At 42.1% G+C, this 14,190-nt stretch overlaps 1 protein-coding gene across 3 annotated transcripts in view; it reads left to right on the top strand.

The window, feature by feature from the left end:
• The window catches only part of Stk39 (serine/threonine kinase 39), a 273,394-nt gene that overhangs the window by 105,437 nt on the left and 153,767 nt on the right, over window positions 1–14,190 (top strand). For all 3 annotated transcript variants that reach the window (XR_005877175.1, XM_021232850.2, XM_040745499.1), the window contains exons 6-10: window positions 1,187–1,296; window positions 1,587–1,688; window positions 3,960–4,093; window positions 11,014–11,062; window positions 11,166–11,231. Coding sequence is in view for 2 of the 3 variants with exons in the window: in XM_021232850.2 (XP_021088509.2) it covers window positions 1,187–1,296; window positions 1,587–1,688; window positions 3,960–4,093; window positions 11,014–11,062; window positions 11,166–11,231 (461 nt within the window). In the remaining variant the exon portion in view is untranslated. The remainder of the gene's footprint in view (window positions 1–1,186; window positions 1,297–1,586; window positions 1,689–3,959; window positions 4,094–11,013; window positions 11,063–11,165; window positions 11,232–14,190) is intronic.

Raw genomic sequence — 14,190 nt, 5'->3', positions numbered from 1 at the left:
TTTTGCCTTTTGTCAATATGCATGTACAGTATACCAAATTAATCTCACATACCAAATTTCTAAATATATGATGAGGGTTAGGAAGAGTATTATGCTTTTGGCCAGTGAAATGGCTCAAAGGGTAAAAGTGCTGGCTGCACAAGACTGAAGGATCTGAGTTCGATCACCCTGACTTACGTGTAAGAGCCTGATATGCTAGAGTGCATCTGTAATGCCAGTGCCTGTGGTGAGGTGGATGGTGGGCAAACAGTTTGCGAGCTAGCTAGCCTGTAGCATGCAGCATTACAGAAACAGCAAGGGAGACACTTCAGTGTGGTGGAAGGAAAGACCCAACTCCTGAAAATTGTCCTCTTAGCTACATAAGATACACTCCCGCACATACACATGCATGAACGCACACAGACACATGCACTCTTGTACACACACAATAATAAATGATATAAAGGAAGAGGTTATTTTAATTCTGCATACCATTCCGTCTGCACTTATGATCATTATACAGATAGCAAACTTTGGGGGGAGTGGAACAACAAAAACAAACCAACAAAAAAAACAAAACCCAGTCTTTGCTGACTCAGCCTTTCCTTTGTGTGGTGGTTGCATGAGGACACAGCTAGGCTTGTTGTGAGTTTTGTGTACCTGGTTGTGGATTTGCTTTTATGATTTTGGCCAAGGTATTAATATATGCTGCTTAGTCTAGGACATGGTGATATGGAATGGATTCTTTTTTGTCTTTAAAAAATTGCCTTTTTGAACATTGATAACTTAGAATTAAAGGGACTGGAAAATCACAACAAAAATGGAAAAATAACTATATTACATTCTACTCTTACTTTCTCCAGTTGTGTTCTTCTTAGTGATTAAGAAAAAGGAAACTTAGATAAAGGCTAAGATATTTTATATTCAGGGATTTTGAAATGTGGATGCTTTCATTGGTATTGTATTTCTAAAAATAATGGTGACCTTTGGTACCTTTTTAGTAGACGATGCCATATGGTATGGTGAACTTGCTGGCCCATTACCTTAATAGCATCTCTTCAGCATAGATGACAGCAGATGACTTATTTCTGAGACAGCTCTATGGACATGTTTGCAGCTATTCATCACCAGGGAGAGGTGGGATCCAGTTCAGAATTTATAAGCCACACAGAACATAAAATAAGGTTGATTTTTTTTTTCTTTCCAGATTTTGGGGTCAGTGCATTCTTAGCAACAGGGGGTGATGTTACACGGAATAAAGTCAGAAAAACATTTGTTGGTACCCCATGCTGGATGGCCCCTGAAGTCATGGAACAGGTAAAGATAAAAATGTTACCTTGATTGTTGTAGCACAGTAATACATATCATTGTTACGTGTACATAGTGTGTCTAATCTAACATAACACATGTCAGATACTGTAGTTGTAATTTCATTTCAGTCATCACAACTTAGATTTCAATTCTGGATTACTGGCGAGCCCTTAGCAACTTACGTTGACAATTTTCTATGTTTAGTTTTGGATATCTGACATGATAACGGATGTAACGATGTACCATTGGCCTGTGGCATCATTGTGAGTGCTATTTCTTTATCTCTCTCTTCGTAGGTGAGAGGCTATGACTTCAAGGCTGACATGTGGAGTTTTGGAATAACTGCCATTGAATTAGCAACCGGAGCAGCGCCCTATCACAAATACCCTCCAATGAAAGTAATAACTGCTGGGGTAACTGGTCGGGTTGGAACTGTGATGGGGGTGCATGGATTCTTTGGTTCTCCTGAACATGCTTATTTTCTTCTTAGACTTGTGGGAGTTAGTTAGAACGCAGCCAAGTTGAAGGCTGACTCATGTTCTCATGCCCCGAATTAGCAGAGGTAGTGCTGTACCCTGCTTTGCGACTCACTGCAGAGGTGAATAGATTCATAGCTCTGACTAGTGACTCTGAAAGAGCAGGACAACCTCAGGTCTCCCAACACAGTATAAGAAAGGTGTTAGAGGGCTATCATATTTGCTGATGGATTTCAGGCTGCCTCTTTTCTCCGTTTTAAATAAAGATAATCTGTACCGCTTCAGCCTGTGCACACAGCGTGGTGTTGTGACTCATCTGATGTAAGTGACTCACAGTGTTTTGAAGCAGCATATACTTTGGGTACTATTTTCAGGTTTTTGTTACTCCTCTATCTGCTCTACCTCTGAGAGGGGTCACAGCATTTTTTTTTTTCATTCCCCCAGCCAGATTTTGTTTCGAGGCTGCAGCTGTTCAGTGGAAATTGCGGAGCTATTTCATCAAAACTTTATGCTTGTTTTATTTTTCATATTTTAAAGAATTAAAAATCTGAAGATATAAAGGTTCCCTAGTTACACTGTTTTAAACAGTGGGCAAAGGGTAGAGCTTAGGAAATGCTTAGGAAATGCGAGGTTTTGGTTTGATGCCCTGGTTGTTTCCCAACCTTTGCCTCCCAAATGTACTTTCTTTAGAAAACTTGGAAGTGCAAATAAGAATCACAAGGGAGAATAATCACCTACAATTTCACCAGCCACAAATAATCTGTTAATAGTCTGTCTGTCTGTCTATATTTTGGTTTTTCGAGACAGGGTGTCTTTGTGGCTTTGGAGGCTGTCCTGCAACTAGCTCTTGTAGACCAAGCTGGTCTCGAACTCACAGAGATCTGCCTGCCTCTGCCTCCTGAGTTCTGGGATTAAAGGCATGCACCACCACTGCCCAGCTCTCTGTTAATGTTTTAGTGGTGTTAATTTGCTGTTTTTCTTTTACATTACTTTTGGTGATTATGCCCAGGGCTTTACTTGTTCTGAGCACAAAGTGCTGCTGAGTTACACCGCTACCCTGTTCTATTTCTGTATAGATGTTTAAGATGCCAATGATATACTTAATGCATATCTGTGCATCTCTTTATCTCTAAGATTGTTTTTAGTAGAAACTTTGGAAGTGTAAACCATAGAGGAGATTTTTATGGAAAAGATAGTAGAGTAATTCAGAGAACTTTGTCCTTTATCTTTTTATTTACTTTTATTTTTTACTATTGGTTTCCTTCCCTCCCTATCTCCACTTATTTTAAGAGGCACTTGTTAATCTCAGCTTGAAGTCCTTCAGGATTTTCTCAGCCCACATCCTCCCCTTGGCTGTTGTCCTCCACAAACAACAGTCACTTCTGCACTCATCTATTCACGAATCTCAAGTGCTTGAAAGGAGTCCTGGCATGTATAGAGTTTACACAAATTAGGGCTGATTTATGCATTAGGGAGCTCTATTCATTTTTGTAGGCCAATCGTGTGCTATGTACTTACTCTACTTGCTTTTGCAGTAGATGATTCTCCTAGTGTGAAAGGGTTGAATTATTTCCTTTTGACTTGAAGCTGTAGTTTGTTTTGTCCCCAGCCACAAAACACAGGCTTTTGATATTACAGTTTTTTTGTAACTCATAATTATATCATGGTCGTCAGTATCTTAGTCCCCCTTTGGCAGTTTTCCCATTTTGTTTTCCTCTTTAAGAGAAAATCACGTTACCTCCTGGGAGGCTGTGGTTTTATTTTTAGGGTTGCTAATATGTTGCAGGAGCCTTGAGTACAGCGGGTTCTGTACCTATGAATGGCCTTCACACTTGAATGTCCTTTTCTCTCCCAAACACCACTCTTTCCCAACCAGCCTGTGCTGCAGCAAGTATTCCCCGAGGTCCCGTGAGAGCTACTTCCCAGAAAATTCATTCCCTGTGGCTTTGGGAGACCATTCTTAATGCGCAGAGGAAATCTTCTAAGTTCTGTCCATGAGAATAACCAAGGTTAAGGAGGCTGTGGGCAGACTTGCACAGAAAAATGGAGCCTTATAGTCCTCAAGTTGAGGACCACTGATTATGGGGAAAGCAGGCTGGTAACCCAGCCAAGGGAGCGTCTTTGATGGTTTTGTGAAAGAACAAACTAAAAGTTCTATTGTCACATTCAACAGAGACTGTTTTTTGACTGCAGGTGCTAATGTTGACTTTGCAAAATGACCCGCCCACTTTAGAAACTGGAGTAGAGGATAAAGAAATGATGAAAAAATATGGCAAGTCCTTCAGAAAGTTACTTTCACTGTGTCTACAGAAAGACCCTTCCAAAAGGTATGTCTGACTTAGGAGCTAATGACCTAATTTGGGTCCTGGCAAAACTATGTTTGTGGATGCAGAAAGGATGTCTTTCTCTGGCCCCTGGTTATTGTTAGTGGAAGACAGAGTCTGTGGGGGAGAGAGGCCAGTGTAGGACAAGGGAGGGAGGAGGACAAATTGATCTTATTTGCTAGGTGTAGGCACTGTCACCAAAGGAAAGGGAACAAAGCAGAAATTCAGAAGACACTGGCAGTGGTAGGGAAGCTGGGCTGATACCCTGCATTCTGTAGGTTGAGCTGACCTCTTAGGTTTGGAACATCCAGCTAGCTCCAGTCTGAACCAGTTGGTGAATTTTACATGAGCTTGCTTTTAGTTGCAGAACAAGTTGTGTGGACTGTTTAAAAGATTATCATGGGGGGGGGGCGGCGAGAGGGGAAGAGGTTTACTCAGAAAGATTAATCTCATAAAGGGAAACAAATGGCTTTAAATTAACTTGTTTCCTCTGTATTCTCATGTCACTCCCTTCATTGAAACAACTCTTTTTTTTTTTTTTAATCTTTCTTCCTGTTTAATTCTGGGACTTGGAAATACCCCTGACACTGACAGTGGAACCTGGTGTCCTTTATCACTTAAAGGAGAATTTCAGTGGTGCAAATCACAGACAAGCCTTGTTCCTTGTAGGGATGTGGCTGTGGGTGCCATTTCGCCAGCAGACCTGGAAAGTCCTCTGTCTATCCTAGTTTACCCAAGCCTCTGATTTTCTGCTTAGCTTAAAGAAAAAAAAATAACTTTTCTCCAGGAAGTTTCCCATTTGGCAATGGAACCCTGCTGTTAGAAGGCATTGCTGTATTCTAGTCATAAATTCCTTATGCAGCTTATTAAGCTTTTAAACTATTTTGTAGTATTACTGTTAGTTAGGCCATGCTTCTTTGACTTAAGCACAGTTTCTGTGATATTTTGTGACTATTTGCTATTGCAAATCTTTAAATTATTTCTTGCAAATAATACCTGCAAACTGTTTCTGCTTGACATTTCTCTCGTCCTTACGATTGATTTATAGGGATTATTTTTCCTCCATCTGGTACTTGATCTTTCCCTGGGGTTACTTTTCCACCCTCCTTCTGGTGAGAATGCTTAGATTTTAATTTTGAACTTCAGCATCTGCCTATCCTTTCCTTGTATTTGACATCATTACCACAAGGCAGAATTTGTCATTACAGAGAACTGGTATAGCCTCCATACCTGGTAAGAGGTAGCTTTTTGAGTTTCTGGTTAGTTCTGAGACTTTACTGACAACCTTTGGGATTCTGGAACGAGTTGAGATCCACCTAGTGGCTGTGATGAGTAATGTCACACAACTGAGAAACCTGTTCCTTAGTAGAGTGTTGTTAGTGCTATTAGTGACAGGTTCGTGATTTGGTCAAATTATTTAGATCTATGTGCAATATATTTAGCAGACCATTTTGATTTCTTAATAAATGGAAAGACTTTTCCAGGCTTTATTCACTGAGAGAGTTCAGGTACCGGATTCCCTCTATGTGTGGGTCTGTGGGACAGGGATGGAGAGAGGAGATGGAAAGACAGGTCCTTGATAAGGGAACCACACACTTATGTATATATTCATGTGTCCATGAAGCCGTTCCCTCACAGAACTCCGTCTGCACTGTTGGGCACGCGTGAGTAGTTGCAGGCCTTGTGGCTGCTTTCCCTCTAACCTTATCCTTGAGAGTTATAGACCAGTAGTGCAGTACCACTTCCCCAGCGGCTTTTCCCCAGCAGACACGGACGTTGAAGATGTATGTGAGGAGTTTGGGAAAAGCAAAAACAAACACCCAGGAACTCATCGTGGATTGTGAGGATGAGGAAAAAGTATACTGTTGAATTTAACGAAAAACACGTTCAGTATGAAATAATACAAATGAACTTCTGTGCTCATGACTAACCTCTGAAGTGATGGCTGTTGCAGAGTAGATTTAGTCCCATCTGCTGCATTCACCCTGTTTAAGACTTTCCACTGTTGCTGTTATTTTTTTCTTTCCTTTCTCTTTATGTTCTTTTTCAATACTGGATGGGAGTCTAACTCTATTTTATCCTCATTCTCAGGCGTTCATTTCTTTGTCTGTGTAATGGGTCTAGCAATACCCATTTCACAGGACTGCTCGGAGCATGCAGTGAAATGACACTAGTCACACAGCCTGCTTCAGAGCGTATTTGCCTCCACCCTGGCAGGGAGTGTGATTTTACACACTCATTACAGTGTGCTCATGCAGTGTCTATTTAATTGTTCAGAACTGTTACACTGTGTGCTTTCATTGACATACACAACAAATTCAAAAGGTTAGAAGGACTCGTGCACTCATTTCCATATCTAGAGACTTATGGGAGTTTGCACTTTGGAGGTGATTTACATCCTCTGAAGAGAATTTTAGAAACAGAAACTAGACTCAAGTGGGTTAAAGAGTTGAAGGAAAACTTTGATAAGCTTTGTGCCTGTGTATTGTCTGCGTGCACATCATCTCCCTGTAATCTTAGTGCAGTTAGTAGGCACCAAAGCCCTCCTAGCATTACTAAGAGGCTTGAGGAACCAGTGACACACACAGTGGCAGAGTGAGCAGGACAGATTCACGCCTGGGCTCTGCACTTTCCTTGTGACATGGACCTGAGGTGTAGGAGCCCCATGGCTCATGGAGGTTTGTGTTTTGCATTAGCTCAGGCAGAGTTGCTTGCATTCGCATAGCAGAATGTCTTGCTCTTTGCTGATAAAATGAGCCCCAACCTTATGGATTGCATGTTTCCCAATGATGGCAGCCTGTAAGAAGAGCGAACATTTACTTTGAGCATGAAGCGGGTGGATGTTGTGAGGATGAATGTGTCAGCCATGAGTTAGACTCCAGCATGACTTTGCCAAGGGAGGGAGGGCTGTGCAAAGCCCTTCTGCCTGAGGTCAGTAAGCTGTTAGAATTTATTAATGCATGTTGTTAGAGCTGTTTAGACTGTGTAATTAATACTCATCCTGAGTCCTTTGAGATTCATTTTAAGTCGCAGTGGACTTTGGCCCATCCTTATCGTATGTATCAGATGAATCCATTGAGAGGATTTTTTCTGAGAATGTTGGTACTTGCAGACTACGGCATCATTTTGAAGGGTTTTGCATTCAGTCATCATTCATAGCCCAGACTGTTTCAGGTGCTGGTAGCACTTTAGCATTTCTTGTGAAACAGTGTTTCTATTTATATTACCTGTTACCTTGCTGGGTGGTGGTTAGCAGACACATGGCACGTGGCCGGGAAGATCCCTTCTCCAGTAGAACTCAGTTAAAGATGGGCAGGGTCGATGGCTCCACAGTCAGCAAGCACACAGTGGTCGTTGCATAAAGTGACAGAGAGTAAGTAAAGGGGCGTTCAAACCTAAGTCCAGACAGGCGCCAGGTACCTCTGCCTGTCTCATACTCTCTTTCATCTTCCTCATTTCTCCTAGTTCCCCTCTCCCCTACTTTCCCATGGAGGAAGCTTAGCACACATGGGGTTTTACTCCAAGCTATGAACACTTGATCTGACTTCAGTAACAAAAGGACCCGGTGACCCGCTGTTGAATTGTTCTGTGTATTATATTAGAATGACCTGAAACTTAGCAGTTTTGCCTATTAAAAACAGTACAACCTTCCCCCCCCCCATACAACAGAAAACAAACAAACAAAAAACCTAAAAAGAATGTGGGCTTTTAAAGCCATTTCCCCTCCTTATCTTACAGATGAATGGCAGGGTGTAGTGGAGTCGGGAGAAAGGTTTTTCTTTGCCATATGCTTTTCCCCTTTACATTTTTTTTGGTTGCCATAGAAATGACCTTTCTCAGGAAGGGTAAGATTTTTTTCCAGTCCAGTTCCTCAAGGTCAGTCCAGCATTCCACAGCCTTCTCTCTACCTTGGTTTAACATCCGACCTTTGGCATGCAGAAGGAGAATGAGGGGCTCCTAAGAAAAAGGAGAATCATTTGGGGACACCTGTACCGTCCCCGCTCTTTGTTTTGCTAGTGCGAGCCTCGTTTCCTCACTGTGCCTAGCAGATGCTTCAATGCTGGCTAAACTTAGCCACGGGAGGGAGTTACAGTCCTGGCTCACATGCCTACCAGCATTGCGTTCGCTTCATGCTGGGGTGTGAAATTGAGCTATAGTAGTTTGCCGTTCTGTGCCGGGCATTGGGAATATAAAAATGAAATCTACAGGCGCTTTGCCTCAGAAGGGCTCATAACAAGATAAAGTGGAGCTTCCGGAGAGGCATGGTAGATTGAGATGAATGCAGGAGGAGGGTTAAAAGTACAGTTCCCGAGCACCAACTTCTGAGCAATGAGTTCTACTCATAAACGCTGGAGAGAGATCCCGAAGATGTTGACATCTAGATTGTTTCTTGACTTATGAGCAAGGTGGACTCGTTGGTTATGAAACATTTTGAAGAAACATTTTCAAGAAAAGCGTGTGTGCCTAGTTGTGAACGAACAAGAGACACGTGAGAACCCCATCATGATTGAAGGCAAAAGTGTGTAAGGCTGATGAAGACAGCCTCAGGTGATTTGGGATCATGCAGCTTGATCTAGTTGCTCTGAGGAGCCTGCCCCTCTGAGGACAAGTGACACAGGGTGATGAGCAAGACTTCTACACAGCAAAATAGTAACTGGTGCGTCTTGTAAAATGGCAAGGTGCTTTCTTATCTCCAAGTTCTTTGGTTTTTAAACAATATGTAAACTCATGCATTTAATGAATTTACCAAGGGATATGGCCCTCCTGTCATCTAGACCCTTATTTACTCAAGGCAGTTATAGTTGTCGACTTTTGTAGTGGATACCTGACTCAGGCTTCTTTGAGAGGTACCTATAGCTAATATTTTTAAAATCTGAAGTGGCAACAATTAGGATAAAAATCTTCCTTGTACAGGAATACAGTTTATGGCTCTGTAGACTTAGGCAGGCAGCACATGCATGTGCTTGCTGAAACTTCCAAATTCTCCTGGGCATCTTGGTAAACCTTCTTAGTCCTGTAGCAGTAGCCTCCTGTCTAAACTTATACCCTCACCCCATATACTTCTCTTTGTACTTTAGCTAGCCTTTGAGGATAGTAATGTCCCATGATGTTTTCTTCTCCCTTCCAATGTGCTATTATAAAAATTGAAAAACAAACAGAAAATGTGAACAGTAGCTTCAGTCTCCCCCACTCCATCATTATTAGCGTTTCCCATCTTTTGTGTGTGCACATTTTATCTACTGAATTATTGGAAAGAAATGGACACTTCATGTTTCTTCTGAATAAGGTCATGCTGCTGCATAATGATGAGGTTTTCCCACACTTAGAATGAGCAGTTTTTCTTACAGGTGTCTTCTCTGTAGTGAATTTTCAGCTCTATTTCTAAATGTCTTTTACAAGTTTTGCTCCTTTCTTTCAAACCCAATGTTCACTGAAGGACAATGGACTGCGTTTGGCTTTATATTTTATGTGTATATTGAGCTAGAGCACTTCTCTCTTGCTTTTTCCTCTAGGAAGATGAGGGACTCATCCTCTAGCAGATCATTTTACAACCTACCCTCCCTCTGCCCCTCCTCCATCCTCCCTCTTCCTCCCTCCTCCCTCCCTTTCATTTTCTTAATGTAAGACTTAGCCTTTGGCTGTTCGACAAGTGCACTTCCATTGACCTACGTCTCCGGCTTACATGGATGCATATTAGGGCAGCTTCTCCCTTGTTCCCCCTCTTTTACAGATACCAGTAGAGAAAGCTGATGTGAAATGGATTTCTAATTAAGGAATTATTGACAAAGGAAGCTCTTCTTTATGGATGATTGTCAGTTGAACATAGAAGGAATGCTAAAAGTAGGAAATCAATGTTCAGCTACCTCCCATGAAATATTTAAGTTCAAGATGGCAAACCACAGGGGAAGGTTTTCAGCAACAGGATATCCATCCTGTGCCAAGACATCACTCAACAGGACACTGGCTAATTGTAGTGGGGGAAAACAGACCTTGCAATGCTGAGCTTTGGAGCCTGGGGACCAATCAGTTAAACTTAGCATCACTAATAGTGGACTAGCCTAATGGTTGCCGCCTCTGTGGTGCTGCAGTGAGGAACATGACAACATCTGTGAAAGCACAGCCTGAGGAGGCCAGATCTAAAATGCATTTTGGATTTCAGAGCCTTCTGAACTCTGGAGTATTTACAGACTCTGCCAGTTATACATCCCCTGTCTAAAATCTGCAATCTGAAATGTTTCTAAGTGTGTGTAATTTTATGAGCAGTCTTGTCAGCATTCAGATGCAGGGTGAAACCTCATTGAGCCTTCGGGACCTAACTTTGAGTTTATGGGACATATACTATAGAGAAACAAGTTATAGGATACCACAGGGAAGTAGACATGTCCAGAAATGCTTTTAAGTGAGTTTGCATTTTATTAATCAGCATGCCATTTAATTTTTTGTTTTTTAAATAGTGGTCCATATACACTTGAAGCAGTCATTTCAATACTCTGCAGACTAAGCTGGCACACAGCATCTCTCTGCAAGCCCTTTTCAATAATTGCTGCTTCTTGGGATTAACAGAACACAGCAGACTTTGTAGCTCCTTTGACAGGGTCATATTGCAGTTTGTATGACTTCTTTATGACACAGGAATTTGACTCACACAAGTTGGTCTGCTAGCCTTCAGAATCTCCCAAGTTGACATACTGAAGTTTAAGAATGGAGGCTGGAAAACTGATTTGTGCCTACATATTAAGTCACAAGAGCTTATGTGTTTTGCAGTAGAGGTATGCAGTGTGTGATTAAACTTGGTTGTTGGTTTTGCTTGCCCCAAGGTCAGTCTTCCGAAGTTGCTCTTAGGTAGGTTAAGATATAGCATCAAGGCAGCATATTTATTATGTGGTGATTGTCTCAACTCTAATTTATTATTGATCTTTCAGGCCCACAGCAGCAGAACTTTTAAAATGCAAATTCTTCCAGAAAGCCAAGGTAACATGCTTAAAACCCCCAAGTCAATCTACTGCTTTGAAATTGCTGTGAATCCATGGTCCCCTGATGAGGTGTTAAACTGTTGGGGTCATTTGTTTTGCAGAATAGAGAGTACCTGATTGAGAAGCTGCTGACAAGAACCCCAGACATAGCCCAAAGAGCCAAGAAGGTAAGCTCCATCTACTCCCATCCCCCTGAAGGATGATAGCCCCAGTTAGAAATGGAAACCATGAAGAGACCAGAAGGAGGTTCCCATGCACTCTGGCCTGCAGTTTAGAGATCATTGATCATCGTGACTCTGGCAGTGAATCTTCCTTCTGGTTATCTCAGGTTGCTGATGTAGCTTTGGGTGTGGAAGCAGCATGGGGCTCACAATGTTTCTGTTTCAAATGCAGAAGTCTCCCGCCCTGCCCTCCCCTCCCCCCTGCCCCCAAGTTTAGAGACCATGAAGCTGGCAAGGTTTAAATATTGGAGAAGCGAAATAGCTATATGATTTTCCTTTGGGTTTTTTTTACAAAACCTACTTTGGAATGATGAAATGAAGACATGTTTGGTCTGTATGATGTGTGGGGTAATAAGCATGTGTGCTCATGTGCTTGTAGAGGCTGGAGACCAATGGCAAGTATCTTTCCTAACTTTCTCTTCACTTGTTTTCTTTTGAGCCAAGGTCTCCCACTGAACCTGAGGTTGACTCTTCTAGAGTGAGCTCCAGGGAGGCACTTGTCATGCCCCACTGCGCCTGGGTTTGTTTTTTTTTTTTTAATGTTGGTGCTGATAGTTGTAGACACAGGCCCCCAGTCTTTAGTGACTGAACTATTTTCCAACCCCAGACTTGATTGTAAAGGTTGATTGAATATCTCTGGAATATAATCATTTCTCATAAAAGACCCATAATCCTTTTCCATTCTACCTTATGTTCACTAAGTTCTGATTATCTATAGTTTTTAGTTCTAGATTATATATTCTTAAATTGGCATGCAATTATATATACATATATATATATTACTGTATTATCTACCATTATTATGGATTTTATTATTATATATATGAATTCTGATGAGCTGTAGCCATTGGTTTGGTTATTTGGTTTTAAAGTTAGTCTTAAATATTGGTATATAAGGGACGTTTTCTTGCCTGCTTCCCTGTTTACTGGTGTAGAGAGAGCTGATAGGAACTAGAATTATGTGTATGTGATGTAAATGAAACTGACAAGTGGACTTTGGACACTATATCTCATCACACCTTGAACTTCAAGGCTCTGACCTTTCAAAAACCATTCTTCCTAAAATGCAGTTAGCTAGAGCTGTAGAATAGTTTTAAACAATTGTTCATTTAGACATGAATGAGCACCCCCCCACACACACATAAGTATCTGACCTTTCCTGGAGTGTAACTGCTTTTGGTTTTATGGGGTTATTATTGTATTCACTTTATAGATGCCAGTATCCCAGGAGTCTATCTAGCTGCAGGTCTAAGGGGGCCACACAGAGAAGCCAAAGTGCCCATCTGGTGAAAGAGGATGTCCCAGGATTGGGAAGTGCCTGGCAAGCTCAAGGCCTTCTAATGGCAAACGTGGAGAGGCCTGGTTATATTACTTGGGTGTTGTTGGAGTATAGCCCAGGGTCTTTTGATCACATGTCCAAAATGCCATCCAGAAGTGAAAAAAAAATGTCTGTCAGAGCACCACTGGCTGCTGTAGGAGACACCTGCAGGGACCATTTGTCTGCTCTGTGCTTTGTTTCTGTCTTTGCTGCGTATCTCAAGGCTCCCCCAGTGTCTGCATGCTGGAGTCATGCGCCTCACCCCCTTCCTACAGTGTCGACTTCATCTCAGGAGCCTCTCCTGGCTGCCTACAGCACCGGAACCCTTCCACACGCCTTTCTTTTCCACTGATTTCTCGCCCTTCATTTCTGGCTTCACTGTGTAGCCCAGGCTGGCCTCAAGCTCACGATTCTCTTGGCCTCTGCCACAAGTTCTTGGACTGCAGGCATGTACATGTCTCCTCCTCTGTTTGTGAATTTTTATAAAATGCTTATTTTATGTGTACTGGTGTTTTGCCTGCATGTGTATGTGTGCACAGCGTACAAACCGGGTGCCCATAGAGGCCAGAATAGGGTGGTGATTCCCCTGGAACTGAAGTTACAGATGGGGATGAGCCTGAGCCATCTGTCTAGTCCAGCTTCTTCTGTTTTCCCCCTTTCAAAAAGGATTTCCTTTATGTTTTGAGATTATAATGTAGTCTCCCTTCTCTTGCCTCCCTCCAAACCCTCTGATATACTATCCTTTCTCTCTTTCAGATTCATGTTCCTTTTCCATTGATTGTTGTTAAAACATATTTGTACACGTATATACGTATATATTCCTAAATATAATCTTCTCAGTCTGCATGATGCTACTTGTTTTCAAGGCTGACCTTTGGGGAAGACTATTTCTTCTTTCTGCCATCCACTTTGGCATGTTTATTATTGTCCTTGTTCAGCTCATGTTTAGTCAGTCACGTTAGTGAGACTTGATGGGCATGGCTTCTGGCATTCCTACGTGACACAGCCTCAGAGCAAACTCTCTGGTTCTCTGGCTCTTACAGTCTTTCTTCCTCTTCTCCACATTTCCTGAGCCTTAGGCTTTGGGGTTGTTTTATAGATGTGTCCACTGGGCCTGGACTCCACAGCTTTGCATTTTGATTGGTTGTGGCTTTTTGTAGTGGTCTCTGCGGTGAGGTCTATACTTATCTGTGGGTGTAAGGACATATGTACATACATGCTTAAGGCCGTACACATCAGTTTTAGGGACATTTCAGTCCTCAGAACTGGCTATTGCCTAAGGTTTATGGCCATGTTACAAACCCTGATGAACTGCATTCGCAACTCATATTTACATGCTTCCCGAAACCCACATAAAGCAAGATGGGGCCAGGGGTCTAAGCCACAGGGATCCATAAATGTCACCTGGTGAGTGGAGAGGGCAGGCTCTGGATGTACAGTTCTCAGGTCTTCTCACTGTGGTCTCTGAGTTCTCATGGAAAGTAGGACGCTGAAGGGCTTTTGTTTGAGTTTTATTAACCTCACCGTTGAAAGGTTAAAGAGGGCATTAGGTAGCTAGCCTGTATTAGAAGGAGAAAAGAAGGTAGG

Source organism: Mesocricetus auratus, unplaced genomic scaffold (assembly GCF_017639785.1).
Source record: "Mesocricetus auratus isolate SY011 unplaced genomic scaffold, BCM_Maur_2.0 Super-Scaffold_100004, whole genome shotgun sequence".
NCBI classification, from domain to species: Eukaryota; Metazoa; Chordata; class Mammalia; order Rodentia; family Cricetidae; genus Mesocricetus; species Mesocricetus auratus.
This window is presented reverse-complemented; position numbering and strand designations above follow the sequence as displayed.